A 14,332-nucleotide genomic window follows, 5' to 3' on the forward strand; every position below is an offset into this window, starting at 1 on the left:
CTGGAAGCAAAAAACAATTTTCTGCTTTTGTCTCATACCAGAAAGAACATTCCTAAAATAGTCAGAAAATAAAATCATGTAAGGCTGAAACCCAGAGAGTTCGTCTGCTAAAGACTCATGAATGTTAACACTTGACATTTTGTTAAAAAGGAGATTCTTTTATTTTTAGTGGGCACAACAAATCAGGTATTTGAATGCATGTAATGTTCTACTCTCCACCCTATTCTCAATTCAGCTGAAAGTGAATTGTGCCTCTTAGAGCCAGAAAGAAAAATGATCAGCCAACGTCGGTTAGGATATATCTGATGCCTCCTATCTCCATCTCAAAGACCAATGTTTAAAGTCTGTCTTTTATTTGCTATCAGACCACATTTTCAATTAAAGCTGCAGAACCATGATGTTTTCCCACCTGAAAACTGAACTACACTTTGAGGAAAGGTGACACGGGGCCTCACTGCCAAACCAAACAACACCTCTCACTTGCTCTACAGCAATGGCGTTTTATACCTCTTCCATCTGAATCAGCAGTTTACATAACTACATCTCTTAGTTAGTTTAGTAGCCAGTTACTAAATTAATATTCCAAAGCAGTATCCATATATCTCAGGTTACTGTCAACCTCCCCCTACCTCCAACAATCAAATCCAGAAAGACCGGAAGTTCAGTTCCCAGATGGTGACTCCTATTTCATTAAGAAATTAATTATCCAGGCTTCCCTGGTGGAGCAGTGGTTAAGAATCCGCCTGCCAATGCAGGGGACACGGGTTTGAGCCCTAGTCTGGGAAGATCCCACATGCCACGGAACAACTAAGCCCGTGCGCCACAGCTACTGAGCCTGCGCTCTAGAGCCCGCGGGCCACAACTACTGAGCCCGCGCATCTAGAGCCCGTGCTCTGCAACAAGAGAAGCCACCGCAATGAGAAGCCCATGCACCACAATGAAGAATAGGCTCCGCTCACCTCAACTAGAGAAAAGCCCGCACGCAGCAACAAAGACCCAGTGCAGCCAAAAATAAAATAAATTTTTTAAAAAAGAATTAATTATCCAAAATTATCCTTGAAACATGATCGCCTATCTGGAAAGGAAAGCTATAGGCAACATAAAATATAGCTTCGCATATAATTTTTAAAAATATGTTAGTTCTACAAAGTTATAATCAGTTACGTTCTCTCGTTTTATTTACTTATATTTCCTCCTCCTGTCCCCACACTGATAGACAGAAAAACATGAAGCATGGTCCCAATAATCCAATTCATATCTAGACACAGACAGACTACAACATGGGGGGAAAAGAACTCAGAAGCGAGTCAGAAGCTATTAAAACTACTTCCACCCCATCCATCCACTTCCTTCTCAGCTGCTGGTACAGGGAATCTTCATCTCCTTGGTTTAGTTAACATGTCTCTACCTGAACAGATGCAAATTTCTGTGCTTTATGCAAATTCCTGAAAAGCTATATATAAAAGCATTTTTGACTCATGTTTTAGATATATTTAACAAACTTAATAGAGTAACACTATGAAATCCTTTATAAAGAATTTTTACAACATAAAATTTCTATTACTGTATATATTTATATGTTTTCATTTTTGTGTCTGACATGATACTTTTGTATAGCAGGACACGACTATTCCCAAATCTCCAGGGACCAAACACATATTCGTATCTGGTAATTTGCTCCTGTCTCTACTAACTACAAATGTTAAGAAGGTTTATGTCTTTTTTGACTGCCTTGCATCTTAATGAGTAGCTTCTCAAAGGTCAGGCTGCTAATCTTATGAAGGTATCCAAGAAGACGCCTGTGGATTTCAAACCTCCTCCTGAATACATGTTCCTCCGAGGGCAGAACTAAGTCTTCCACTTGTTTTAGAACACCCCCGACATCCAGGGCAACACTCTGCACAGTCAGCCCTCTATAAACACCGTGTGGAAAGCAGACTCACGCGACTCTAATGCGATGTTACTCACGTGCCAAATGAGCAAACCCAAAACTCTTCCTGAGGGTATAAACAAATACCTCTGGACTCCAATAAACAAACAGAAAAAAGAGAAGAGTCTAAGGAAGAAAAACCAGCTCTGTGCCACAAAATGCAAAGTCTAAACCCCCCCAGATGACCTCCAGTGCACACTCACATATATCTCATTGTGGTCAAACCGTTTCTTGAGGTTGTTGATGACGGTCTCCTCATTGAGAGGTTCTAAAAGAACCATATCTCCAACTCCAATCATATTGTCCAGAAGTGACGTTTTCACCTCCATTTTGGCCATAGTCTCTTGCTGTAAGAAAGAGGGAAAGGGGGACAATATAAATGAGCAAGATAATTTCAGATGGGTTCTTAGCACCGATGGAGAAATGAAACACTGCTATTTCCAAATGGCCCTCACCTGCCTCATTAGTGTCGTAACCCGCCCCCGCCCCTGCCCCCAAAACCTACGTCAGAAGCCTCTGCGGGAGCTGCAGTCACTGCCAAGCTGCTAGAAGCCCCACTTGCCAACCTGCTGCCACAAACAAACCTCCCTCCCAGTCATCAACCCAAGCAAAGTCCATCTACAGAAAGAGCCACTAGGAAGCCAGGGTCACCGTTTTCTTCTGTAGACCATCTCCTCTGCCCAACCAGAAGTTGCAAAGCTCTAGCAAGAGAACCCAACCCACCCCTTTCCACTAGCCCTTGCCTACCAATGTCAGACTTGAACCCACAGGAACCTGCTGCCCGAAGACGGCATCCCCCAGTATTCCATGATGAAATGCAGAATGCCACTTCCCAGAGAATGTTTAAAAAATGATGCTAACATTTACTGAGTACTTTTGTCACATATCAGATGCTGCATCAAGAACTTTCCACGCATTAATTAATTTAATCCTCACAACTCTATGAGGTAGGTTGTTATCATTATCCCCATTTTAAGATAAGGAAGCTCAGGGAGATTAAGAAATCCTGCTTATGGTTAATTAGGAGTGTGTTACATTTTGTGCCAAAAGAACTTAAATCACCACTTAAAACACTATATCCATGGGGAGAAATTTCATTCCAGGAGTCAACGCTGACTTATAAAGAAAATAATAACACCCCACTTGAAAATCAAAGGTTGCCTATATGATATAACCTGCCAAGAGTGACCTCAATATTCTCAACGCTCATTCCAACAGACACACCGCTAGAACAGCAAAACCGAATTAACATGCAACGAATAGACCAGAAATACTAGTTTCCTTTTAGCTCAGTGTGAAAGCCTATCAAGTGGAAAACACAGGCACACTGCAAAGGCAGCACTGGGCTCCCACTCTAAAGTGCGTGGTGCCACCCAAGAGCAGAATGTTAAATGCCCAAGACTTCAAATCTGATCACTGTCAAGAGTACTATCTGAATTTAGGAGAGTGTGTGGGCGTGGTGTGGTGTGGTGTGGCGAGGTGTGGCGAGTGTGTGTGTGTGTGTGTGTGTGTGTGTGTGTGTGTTATGTTGCTTTCTCTAATATCATCCGGATGTAGAACTAAATTCATCTGGGCCATGCCCTCTAAATACTTCCAATGCAGAAGTCAATTTTGTTTAACTTCAGGATACTAATACTAAATAATATTTCAGGATACTAATAAATACTCACATATATTCATGCCCCTAATACTGAGAGGGGAGTACATTTAATTCTTTCCATGAAGGAGTCACTCAAGCATCCTATATCTTATAAAGGTCAGTCTTCTTGCTTAAGGCTTAGCAATTTAAATAAATGTACTCTATTCTAGTCTAGAACATCTAGTAGGTCTCTTAGAGGCAAAAGAAACTACATTTAGTTGGGCTATTTTAAAGAGAACTGGGAAAGACCAGGAATTACATAATTCTTTATTATTAATTATTAATGATTTCTATGAACCCAAACATATTCTTTATTTCTGACCCATTAAAAAAAGAATTTTTTTTCAAGTGTGCACTGAAAAGCCAAAAAAATGAAACCAAGAAGAAGCAGCAAGATTCTCTCATAAACGAAAGCAACCAATAAAGAAGTATTTAATATTCAAAACAAGAAAAACAGGGTTAACTTTTTGTTAATGTCTTTTTAAATTTCATACCAAGTACACCTGGAATAAATAGCCCCAGGTATCGCTAAAACCCAACAATAGTCGTACCAAGAATGGTTTCAGGCACTTTGAACTAGGCCAGATCTTTCAAAATAAACCAGGTGGAGGTAGGGGTACTTGCCACTCTCTAGAGATGCAGCAGAAGCCGGGTAGACAGCTGGGCCCGTGCCAAGTCCGTGGAAAGACTTGTACAGGAATAGGAACATGAGTACCCAACCTTTGTCACAATAAATTAACATTTAAATCAAATTTCAAGTTCTCAGACTCGAGAAATGCCAAAAGCACTCTAGCTGCGATGCGATGCATTACATATAATTTGGCAGATGAGGGAAGAAGGCTTAGGGATTAAGGGGGAAGTCAACCTGAGAAGAGTTTCAAAAATAACCACCTCAAACCAGCAATTTAAATTAAGCAAAGAGGCAGAATGGGAACTCTTTGCCCTGGGGTAGATTCCTGTATATAATAAAGTCTATTTATGGAAACAGCTGCAGAAAGACAGCAGCTTCGCTGCAGGTAACAGTAATTAAGCAGCCAGTCTTTCTCTGTAATTAAACCTGCTTCACCATTTTTTCAAATACAAGTTTCAAGCAAGAGTATGGGTTCTAATTTTTACACTTCTATCCCAACTTTATAATCTGAAGGGCGGAAGAGAGCAAACAAAACAAATGCTGAGTTACAGGCAGTGGGTAAAAGTGAAAAACTGAAAATACAACTTTTGCAAATCAAAATACAGCAATAAAGTAAACCAACTGAAAAGGTGATAACAACGTCCACTTAGTCATGCCAGAACAGTTTTGTTTCCTATCATTTTACTTTTTTAGCATCTAGGCACTTAGGGGGGAGGAAACAGTGACATCCTCCCCCTCATTTTCATTCTCCTGGTGAAACTGGGACACTGAAAACATGACACAGAGATACTTCCTATCTTCGCACAAATGGACTGATTTCCCTTACCACGACTACCATCTCCAGGCCTGGTTGGTTCACTTCGACATCTCAACGAAATTAGTCGGAATATTTTGTTCAGCCAAAAGAAACTGATTTGTTTTTTCTCTGAAAGACCAATGCTGACTACAGGAACAAATTTCAGAATCACTTGCTAACTCAAGGTTTCCATAAACTATCAGAAGAATTCATATGGGAACGTACATAGAGCACTAAGGATACTTTTTGTTTGACACATAGATGTCCACCTGCACCCTTCCCAAGACCCACAGGGGAAACCACATTGTTCCAGGCAAGCCAATTTTATCCCATGCTCCGGGGAATGTAGCCTGCGATCTACACTAAGGCGATCAACATATTTCTACCTCCCAGCCACTGTAATTGATTCAGGGCTGGTCATATAACTGAGCCTGAGGCTTTGGCTTGGAATATGAGGACAAAGGTTCGCTCCATCTACCTCTGGGTGGCATGATTTACAGATGTGATATTTGGAACTTCTGTGACCATGTCTGCTTTCAGGAGGGGCCTAGTCTGAGGAGGAAAACAATACAAGGAGGAGGGCAGGGAAAGAAAATAACCTGATAACATCACAAACCTCTGGATCAAATTACACCTGAAGCCCATCCCACAGCTCTCAAGTTGTGGGTCACAGAAGCCAATTAATTCTCTTTATTATTTAAGCTGTTTGAGTTGGATTTTCTATTATTTGCCACAGAAAGCATCTTACCCAATAAAAGAAGCTGGCATGAGGGAATGGAGTGCGTCAGTAACACACTGAAGAGCGTGGACTGGCTGAGCCAAGGACACTGAGTGGAGGCATGAGGACCTACTTACTATCTTAGACTGGCAAGATCACCTTTGATACTTAATAGAGACACAGCTGATTAAACCACAGCCTGTTGTGCCTTATGACATGGACCCGTGCCTGCAACTTTCAAGAATTCGAGGGGAAAAAAAAAAAGATGCCGGAGTAGTGTTGGCTACTTCTTAAGGATCTACAAGAAAAAGACACGCTTGCTGTGAAACTGGTCTGTCTGAAAGCCAGAGAGGAGAACATATGATGCTACTAAGTTGAGTCATTCTGCCTGGGGGCAGGGGACACAGAGGAGAAGTCCTCTATCCCAAGCACCAACTGTTTCATCTCTACAGCCTGAGAAAGGGATAGCACTCCCACCATGAAGATGCAGCACAGGGGAGGTATCACCTGCTCTACTGCTTCTTAAGCTTCTTAACTGTTCCCAGGTGGATTCCATTAACCAAGAGCTAAGGCACTGGGCACAGCAACAAGGCCAGGTCCAATCGCCCAGAGACAAGTTCTCAGACCAAGTTCTAGGTTCAAAACCTGAGGGGTTGGTAGTATATCTGGTTTTAGTTATTAGTCCATGGAAGCAGATAAACCTTGAAAGCCAATAACATTTATAAGGGATCTACATTGCCAAAGAAGTACAGCTGACAGTGACTTACAAGTGGCTTGACTCTTAAGACAATCAACCCCAAGACCTCCAACTCGTAAAACAAAAAACAACTGCTAAAGCATGACAAAGCCATCATCCCCAATGCTCCACTTAGATGGGGCCACAGAAGACAATGGACAGAGGAGGTTTTCTTGAGAACCTCTGGGGAGGGGGTGGCTCTGTTTTCAGCCATACAGGGAAGAGGTGCATTATGTTGGCTGGGGCATTTTATTTTCGTAAGCCTATGGAAAGAAAGGAAAGAAAGGAAGTATGGAAAGAAAGGCTTATGTGAATGTTGGGCAGCCAAAGGGGGAGCATAGTAAACATTTGTCTTTTATTTTAAAGGGGACACCATCCAGTATACAATCCTATTCCTATTTGCACCTAATCTCCCTTTCAGGGGGCCCAGTTACCTTGCGACAAGTCATCGAGTGAGAAGCAATACCCAGTTCCCATTACAGAATTCAAAGGAGACGGATCTACCCCAAGGAACATGGCTTATACACAGCCAATGACATCCTCCTGTAACTTGGAGTCCCAGGTCATGATGACAGCTGGTGGTTACACTCATTATTCACTGCAGCAACAGCAGCATCATGAAGACCAGGTGGTTCCTGTGCCACGGTTTCTGCTATGGATCCTGCTGCCCAGCCCTCCAGTCTCTCTTAAGTTCCTGCCTAGCTTCTAAGCCCGTATCCTTCCTGGTCCTCCAACCTCTCTGCAATTCTGTGAGTCTCTACATCGTTCCTGCATTGCAAGCAACCAAGATCCCTAATCGACATGAACACTAAGTACTGTGCCCAACATATAATTTTAAACCACGGTTACATCTTCAATATTACAGGTACCTAATCTTTTTCTTCCAACCTTGGCGAAAGCCATCTACAAAATACAATCACTGGCGGAGCCCTCCGAGGAACCACAGAGGAGCCTGGAAGTAGGGCCTCTACCTAAGAGTACTGATTTAGCCCAACCACCAAGCACACCAACTGATACCCGGTGACTCCATGGCTGCCCCAGCTCTTTCCATCTGTTTGTCCATCCAAGAAAAACAAAATATATGATCACAACCATTCCTTCCCCCAATGACTGTCATCTCAAAAACTTCCAAAATTACTACCTATATTTCAGTGTACACCAATTCACTTACTGGCATCTTTTGCAGTATAAAAATACCATTGAAAGTATTGAAAGCATCATTTCAAAAATTCCTCAAAATCTGAAAGAGAATGAAACATAAACATCTTAGAGCATCTTAAAATGCCATCTGTAACCTAACATTTAAATATGAGTAGTCTATTCAGTCCCAACCTTAAATGACCAGCCACCTACCATGTTAACGTCATCTATGCTCGGAACGTCAAGACCAGCATTCCCCAAGCCAACAGCCCTACACAGACATGGCCAAACTTCATGGCACATCCTTATGAAGGCCATGGCCATTCTACTATTGATATCAAAGCAGCAACACTGAAAAGCTGTTGCAAAGTCATCGATAATTTAATAATGACTAAGAAGAGATGCAGTTTAAGTTGAAATATAGCATCTGGTGGTCTCCCATGTTATTCGAAGGTCTCAGAGTGCCACAGATGAGAAACGATGTGCATTTTTTAAGTTGAAAGAGTTTTTACTATAGAGTTTGAAAGAACACTCACAAATCAGAGCTTAGGGTGCAATGGTTAACAGGGATTAACCTTAAGTCATGAACACGATTTAAATTTGAAGAAACTTTGGGCTACAAAACTATTACATAAAAAAGATAAACAACAAGGTCTTACTGTATAGCACAGGAAACTATATTCAATATCCTGTAATAAACCGTAATGGAAAAGAATATGAAAAAGAATATATATATATAAAAAACTGAATCACTTTGCTGTACACCAGAAACTAACATAACATTGTAAATCAACTATACTTCAATTTAAAAAAATAATAGGGCTTCCCTGGTGGCGCAGTGGTTGGGAGTCCGCCTGCCGATGCAGGGGTCACGGGGTTCGTGCCCCGGTCCGGGAGGATCCCACATGCCGCAGAGCCGCTGCGCCCGCTAGCCATGGCCGCTGAGCCTGCGCATCCGGAGCCTGTGCTCCGCAACGGGAGAGGCCGCAACAGTGAGAGGCCCGTGTACCGCAAATATAATAATAATAATAATAATAAATAATGAGAATTCCCTGGAGGTCCAGTGGTTAGGACTCAGTGCTTTCACTGCCCTGGGTCTGGGTTCAATCCCTGGTCAGGGAACTAAGATCCCACAAGCCTCACAGCGCCACCAAAAAAATAAATAAAATAAATAAATAATAATAAATAAATCTGAAGGAAATTTTAAAGCAGAGCCACTTGCAGGAAAACTTAATGAAAGGAGATTATCTACTGCTCTGGTAATTGTAAATGGGGACAGTTGAAACACGTCTATTATAATGTCATTAATAATACACAACAGAGGCAGCACCTTCAGGGCGTCTGCTTAGCACAGTAACAATTGTTCTTATTTGACTCGAGTTCCCCTCATTAACCTGCTTGTAGGGTGGTCATGTATGCATCCTAGACCCTTTTCTGGAGAATCAGCTCCTTGGTGTCAAGAGTCACCCTTATTCATCTTTCTCTCCCTAAAGGCACAGTGCACAGCCTCTGGCATATGGCAGGCATTCACAGAAACACAAAAGGAGAACAAGTATGCAAATTTACAGTTGACAGCTGATTCATTCAATAAGGGCACATTCTCACAGCTGCCATCCTTGGTTGCTTGGTTCTGTCAAAGCAGACCAGAAGGCAAACTAATGACTGCGGCTTCCAGCCACTTTGATCCATTCCTCTAAAAACATATTACTATCAACAAAGGACAGGAAACAGAATTGAGCTATTTGGCTCCCAAAGACATTGCTAATGCTTTTAAGAATAACATGAGAAACACATTTAAGTAAGAAAACAAGGCCAATGTGGCAAGACTTCATGAACAAAATAAGACTCAGCAAATCCTGATGGCAAGACAAAGGCAAAAGAGGGACCAAGTCTATAGGACGTGGTTCCATACCTAATGTAATGGCCTAAGTGACTGAGAAACACTGGAATTTCCAGATCTTTCAGAATAGCATGGAATCTCATCTCTGAGAAAAGTTTGATTAAATTTCCATTCAACTCAGTTCAACCACCATTTACAGTATTGAGCCCTGTTGGTCCCTGGCATTGTGTTAAGTGCTAGGGACACACTGTGAAAAATCATGGTACTTCCTCCTCTTACACACCCCCAGGAACTCACAGTCCAGTAAGAGGGTCAAGACAAGAAAGTAGGCCACTTCTGAAATTTCAAATGACCCTTTTAATGATTAAGAGCAATACATGTTCACTAAAGAAAAAAAAATCAGAAAATGTAGATGAGCAAAAAGAATATAAGAGAAATCCAACACTCTCATGCTTTAGTTTAAATCCTTTTGGATTCATCAGAATCCTTACAAAACCAGATTTCTAAAAAATTAATTAATTTATTTTTGGCTGTGTTGGGTCTTTGTTGCTGCACACGGGCTTTCTCTAGTCGCAGCGAGCGGAGGCTACTCTTCGTTGCGGTGCGTGAGCTTCTCATTGCAGTGGCTTCTCTTGTTGCGGAGCACAGGCTCTAGGCGTGCGAGCTTCAGTAGTTGTGGCACACGGGCTCAATAGTTGTGGCTCACAGGCTCTAGAGCGCGCAGGCTCAGTAGTTGTGGCACATGGGCCTAGTTGTTCCGCAGGCATGTGGGATCTTCCAATACCAGGAATCGAACCTGTGTCCCCTGGATTGGCAGGCGGATTCTTAACCACTGTGCCACCAGCGAAGTCCCAAAACCTGATTTTTATAACCAATGAATTGGCCATCATTTCTGGTGTTACAAATTTTGATACATATAAATATTTCTGTCTCAGGTAGGAATGTGAAATAGATCCATAGGAGCTATGAAACTGTGGAGCTACACCAATAATATCCCCAACACTTTTAAATTCAGCCAAATTGCATGGCCATCTGCCCCCTTGTTCTTTAGCTTTTCCCCCTCCCGCAAATTAGCAACCCATATTATCAACAGCCTGCCCACCAATCATCTCTACCACTTGGCTGTGTCTAACATCTCGGCACACAAAGATGTACACAATACATCCAAAATTTGTCTCTTGTATCATCACACACCAAAATACAAGAAAACAAAAGCAAAGCAAAACCCTTCCACTCCCCCTAAATTCCACAGCCACAACTGATTCAGTTTCCCATCCTTGGCCTCTCCCTGTCTCTTCCTTCCCTCACAGCCAACCTATCTCCTTGATTATATCAGCTTAATCACTCCCACTCCATCCCTTCCCCGCCCTTCCCCACTGTGACTGCCCCAGCTCAGCCTTCATTATTTCTCACGCTGAAGGCAACATCTCCTAAGTGGTCTCCCCGACAGCCTCTGCCAGCCCTCTCCTTCCCCCATCCATGGGCCACACCACCGAAGTCGCCTTTCTAAATCACAGTCTGATCAGGTAAGTCCTGCTTTAAATCCTTCAATAACTCTCCAGTGTCTTTAAGCTAATATTCAAATGCCTTAGCAGATGCTCAAAAAGATGAAACGGAGAACTGCCATACGACCCAGCAATTCTACTGTAGGGTATGAAAGGAGAGACTCAAACGCCCACATTCAAAGCAGCATTATTCACAAAACAAAATGTGACATATATATACAACAGAATATTATTCAGCCTTAAGAAAAGAAGCAAATTCTGACGCATGCTACAGCACAGATGAAACTTAAGGACATAATGCTAACTGAAGCCAGTCACAAAAGGACCAGTATTGTATGACTCCACTTATATGAGGTCCTAGAGCAGTCAAATTCATGAAGACAGAAACTAGCATGGTGGTTACCAGGGGCTGAGGGAGGAGGGAACGGGAAGTTGCTGTTTAACAGGTACATGGTTGCACAATAGTGCGAATGTACTTAATGCCACTGAACTGCACACTTAAAAAGGTTAAAACGGTCAATGTTACATTATGTATGTTTTACCTCAATAAAAAAAATTCCTTATCAGAGATGACATGACTCCAAAGCCGGACTCCAGCCATCCTCCTCCATCTCATCTCTCCCCAACCAAGTTCCCCCGCCCCCTAAGGCAAACCTCACAAGAAGGACCACCTGGGACAGACAGAAAAGCTGCTTTAGATCCTGAGAGTGGTTCAGCTGAGCTGCTCGTCTTAAATAAATCCCCCGACTTCAACCAGTGTCAGCAGCGCTGCCCCATAGGCAGCATGCTCTGAGCAAGCCCTACTCCTCCAGCACAGCTGTTAGCCTGCTGGTCTCCCCCGGCCCCTGGAGAAGGCCTGAGCTCCCCATGTGCGAAGACCCCGCTGCCTGGCCGAGGGGGCTGGCTCACAGGGCACTGGGGTGCGGAGTGGGTAAATGATGCGTGTGAGAGGGACACCGCGCGCTCTTCCTTCCAGGGCTGTTTCCATCATCTCTCCCCTTCCCGTCAGACAGCCTCGCATGGTTCCCCAAGAATAGGAAAGATCATGAGAGACTCGGGTTAGAAACCGAACGGCGAGACACTTTCTCGGTATTTACGAAGCTAAGGGCAAGCGGAATGAAAATTGCATTCTTTAGGGCAATTTACTCAAGCAGCATAGTTCTCAAAGGAGAAGGGGTTAGTGGGCCACACAGAACCACTCGGGGTGCTTTGCAGGGCTCCCCAGAGATTGAGACAGTGGGCCGTGACATGCTTTTGCAAAAAGGCAGAGGGGATGCCAATTCTCACTCCTATCAACACACCTCCTTACAGAAGCTTAGACAGGGTATATCGATTCATGGCGTTTACTTCACATAGTTATCTGATTTTCCAATCCTGTGTTCCACTGTTAAAACCACTACATACTGAGGTTTTACCCACTTTTCTCTAAAGCTTTTTGTTAAGAGTATATAATAGACTGCTAGTAGGAGGGCTTTTGTTACTATCTTGGATTTAGGGAAAAACAGGCCCAACTACTGGGCAGTTTCCATACAATAACTATTGTCTTAAGTTCAAACTATGGGTAACACAAAGGACATTAAATTATCAGGCAATGATACAATGGAACAGATTTGAATTGGGAATGAAAATAAACAGCTAAAAGCATACAGAAGCCCATAAGCCATAAAGTCAGACTCAAATCTTAAAAAGCTCTGTGAGTGGGAAAGGCAATTAATGCAACATTCTGGGTACCTAAGAGTTCACACCCCAGAGGGTTCCTCTGAATAGGCAGAGACGGGCCAGGACCACTCAGTGTCAGGGGCAAGGTTCGTTTCTGTCTGGGTAGAGAAAGGCTAGCCATATCAACCAAAAGCCATCAACCAGGAGCTCGGCTCCCCTCAACCCCGGGCACATTCCATTTATTAAGGATTTGAAAGATAGCATCTAGATAGAACTTCACAGTTCATAAAGTGACAGGTTAAAAAAAAGTTTTTTTCTAACAGTGGAAATGAAAAATGTATTATCTAGACTAATTGGAAAGATTTTTGAGTCAAAAATAACTGGCTGCCATGACAACACTGAAGGTTTTGGATTACTACAAACTATCTCTTCTGATGTGTGAGCAAAATTTCTTAGGATCCCAGGCAAAACCTTCTTTTAAGAGACAGAAATGGACCCAGCAGATGTTGCACATCTGGTTTCTGGAAGAGCCAGGGTGAGGAAGCTCTCCTATCTGTTCTGACAGTAGGCTTTCACACTATATTAATATTACACACACCCTTCAATCTAATTCCTAAGTCACCAAAGGTCAGAATATTCCACAGTTTTTAAAGAGAAGCTTTACTTGGGAAAGAGTAACTTTCTACAGGTTTAGTTGCAAGACTTTTCCAGGACTGAGAATTCCCTTTTGATCCACCCCAACATGGAACAGCACAGGCTTTGAATCACTGACCCAAGCTCGAATCCAAGGGAATTCATCTATGGAATTCAAGTTTCTGATCTAAAAGTTCAGGGATGACAACATCCACTCCACTTTCTCTTTTTTTTTTTTTGCGGTATGCGGGCCTCTCACTGTTGTGGCCTCTCCCGTTGCGGAGCAACAGGCTCCGGACGCGCAGGCTCAGCGGCCATGGCTCACCTCACGGACCCAGCCGCTCCGCGGCATGTGGGATCTTCCCAGACCGGGGCACGAACCCGTGTCCCCTGCATCGGCAGGCGGACTCTCAACCACTGCGCCACCAGGGAAGCCCCACTTTCTCTTTCGAGAAAGCAAAGCCTGACTCCCGAGAGGCTCTCACCAGATGTTAGTTCCCTCCCTTCGCAATGCCCATTTCTCCTGATCCTGAAGAGCTCCCCTACTCTTCCCTGCTGTCTTCTGGCAGGTGTGTCCATGCAAATAACCTCAAGCACTGCCTCATTTGAAATAGACACCCCATGGAGTTCAGTACCCGGACGAGGAACGCAGCCAACATCACTGTCCCCACTGTCACTTCCTGGAGGAAGCTGTGCAGAGTCATGGCAGGAACAACTGCTGAAGGGCAGGGAGACTTCAGAGAATGACACCCACCCCCAAGACTGGGTCTGAAAGCCACCCCCAGCCCTCCCTCTCCACCCCCTCCCCAAGCATGGTACCCTCACCAGCCAAAATCCTAGAAGGTCAATAATGTAGGGCAAGCCATCCTGGCTTTAGGGGGAACCTATGGTTATGCTGTCCTATACTGGATGTTACGAGAACTCATGAGCTAACGTCTGAAAAGGCTATGAGTTCCTGTGGGACAAAGTAGCCAAAGACTCTAAACCACTGTTATAGCCAGAAACACAAACTCAGCTGCACTGGGATGTGCTAATTATAACCCACAGTCCTCTCAATTTGTTCCCTCATGCGGATTAAAAAATATTCCAATAATAAAAACGTGTT

The 14,332-nt window shown here is 43.3% G+C and overlaps 1 protein-coding gene across 3 annotated transcripts in view; it reads right to left on the bottom strand.

The window, feature by feature from the left end:
• Positions 1 to 14,332, bottom strand: part of MYO1B (myosin IB) — a 192,528-nt gene that overhangs the window by 150,531 nt on the left and 27,665 nt on the right. For 2 of the 3 annotated variants that reach the window (XM_032638059.1, XM_032638060.1), the window contains exon 2: positions 2,134 to 2,277. In XM_032638059.1, the coding sequence (XP_032493950.1) occupies positions 2,134 to 2,268 (135 nt within the window). In that variant the 5' untranslated portion in view covers positions 2,269 to 2,277. Of the gene's footprint in view, positions 1 to 2,133; positions 2,278 to 14,332 lie in introns of those variants that run through there. The other variant, XM_032638061.1, reaches the window with a different exon arrangement.

This window comes from Phocoena sinus, chromosome 7, assembly GCF_008692025.1.
Source record: "Phocoena sinus isolate mPhoSin1 chromosome 7, mPhoSin1.pri, whole genome shotgun sequence".
In the NCBI taxonomy this organism is placed as follows: Eukaryota; Metazoa; Chordata; class Mammalia; order Artiodactyla; family Phocoenidae; genus Phocoena; species Phocoena sinus.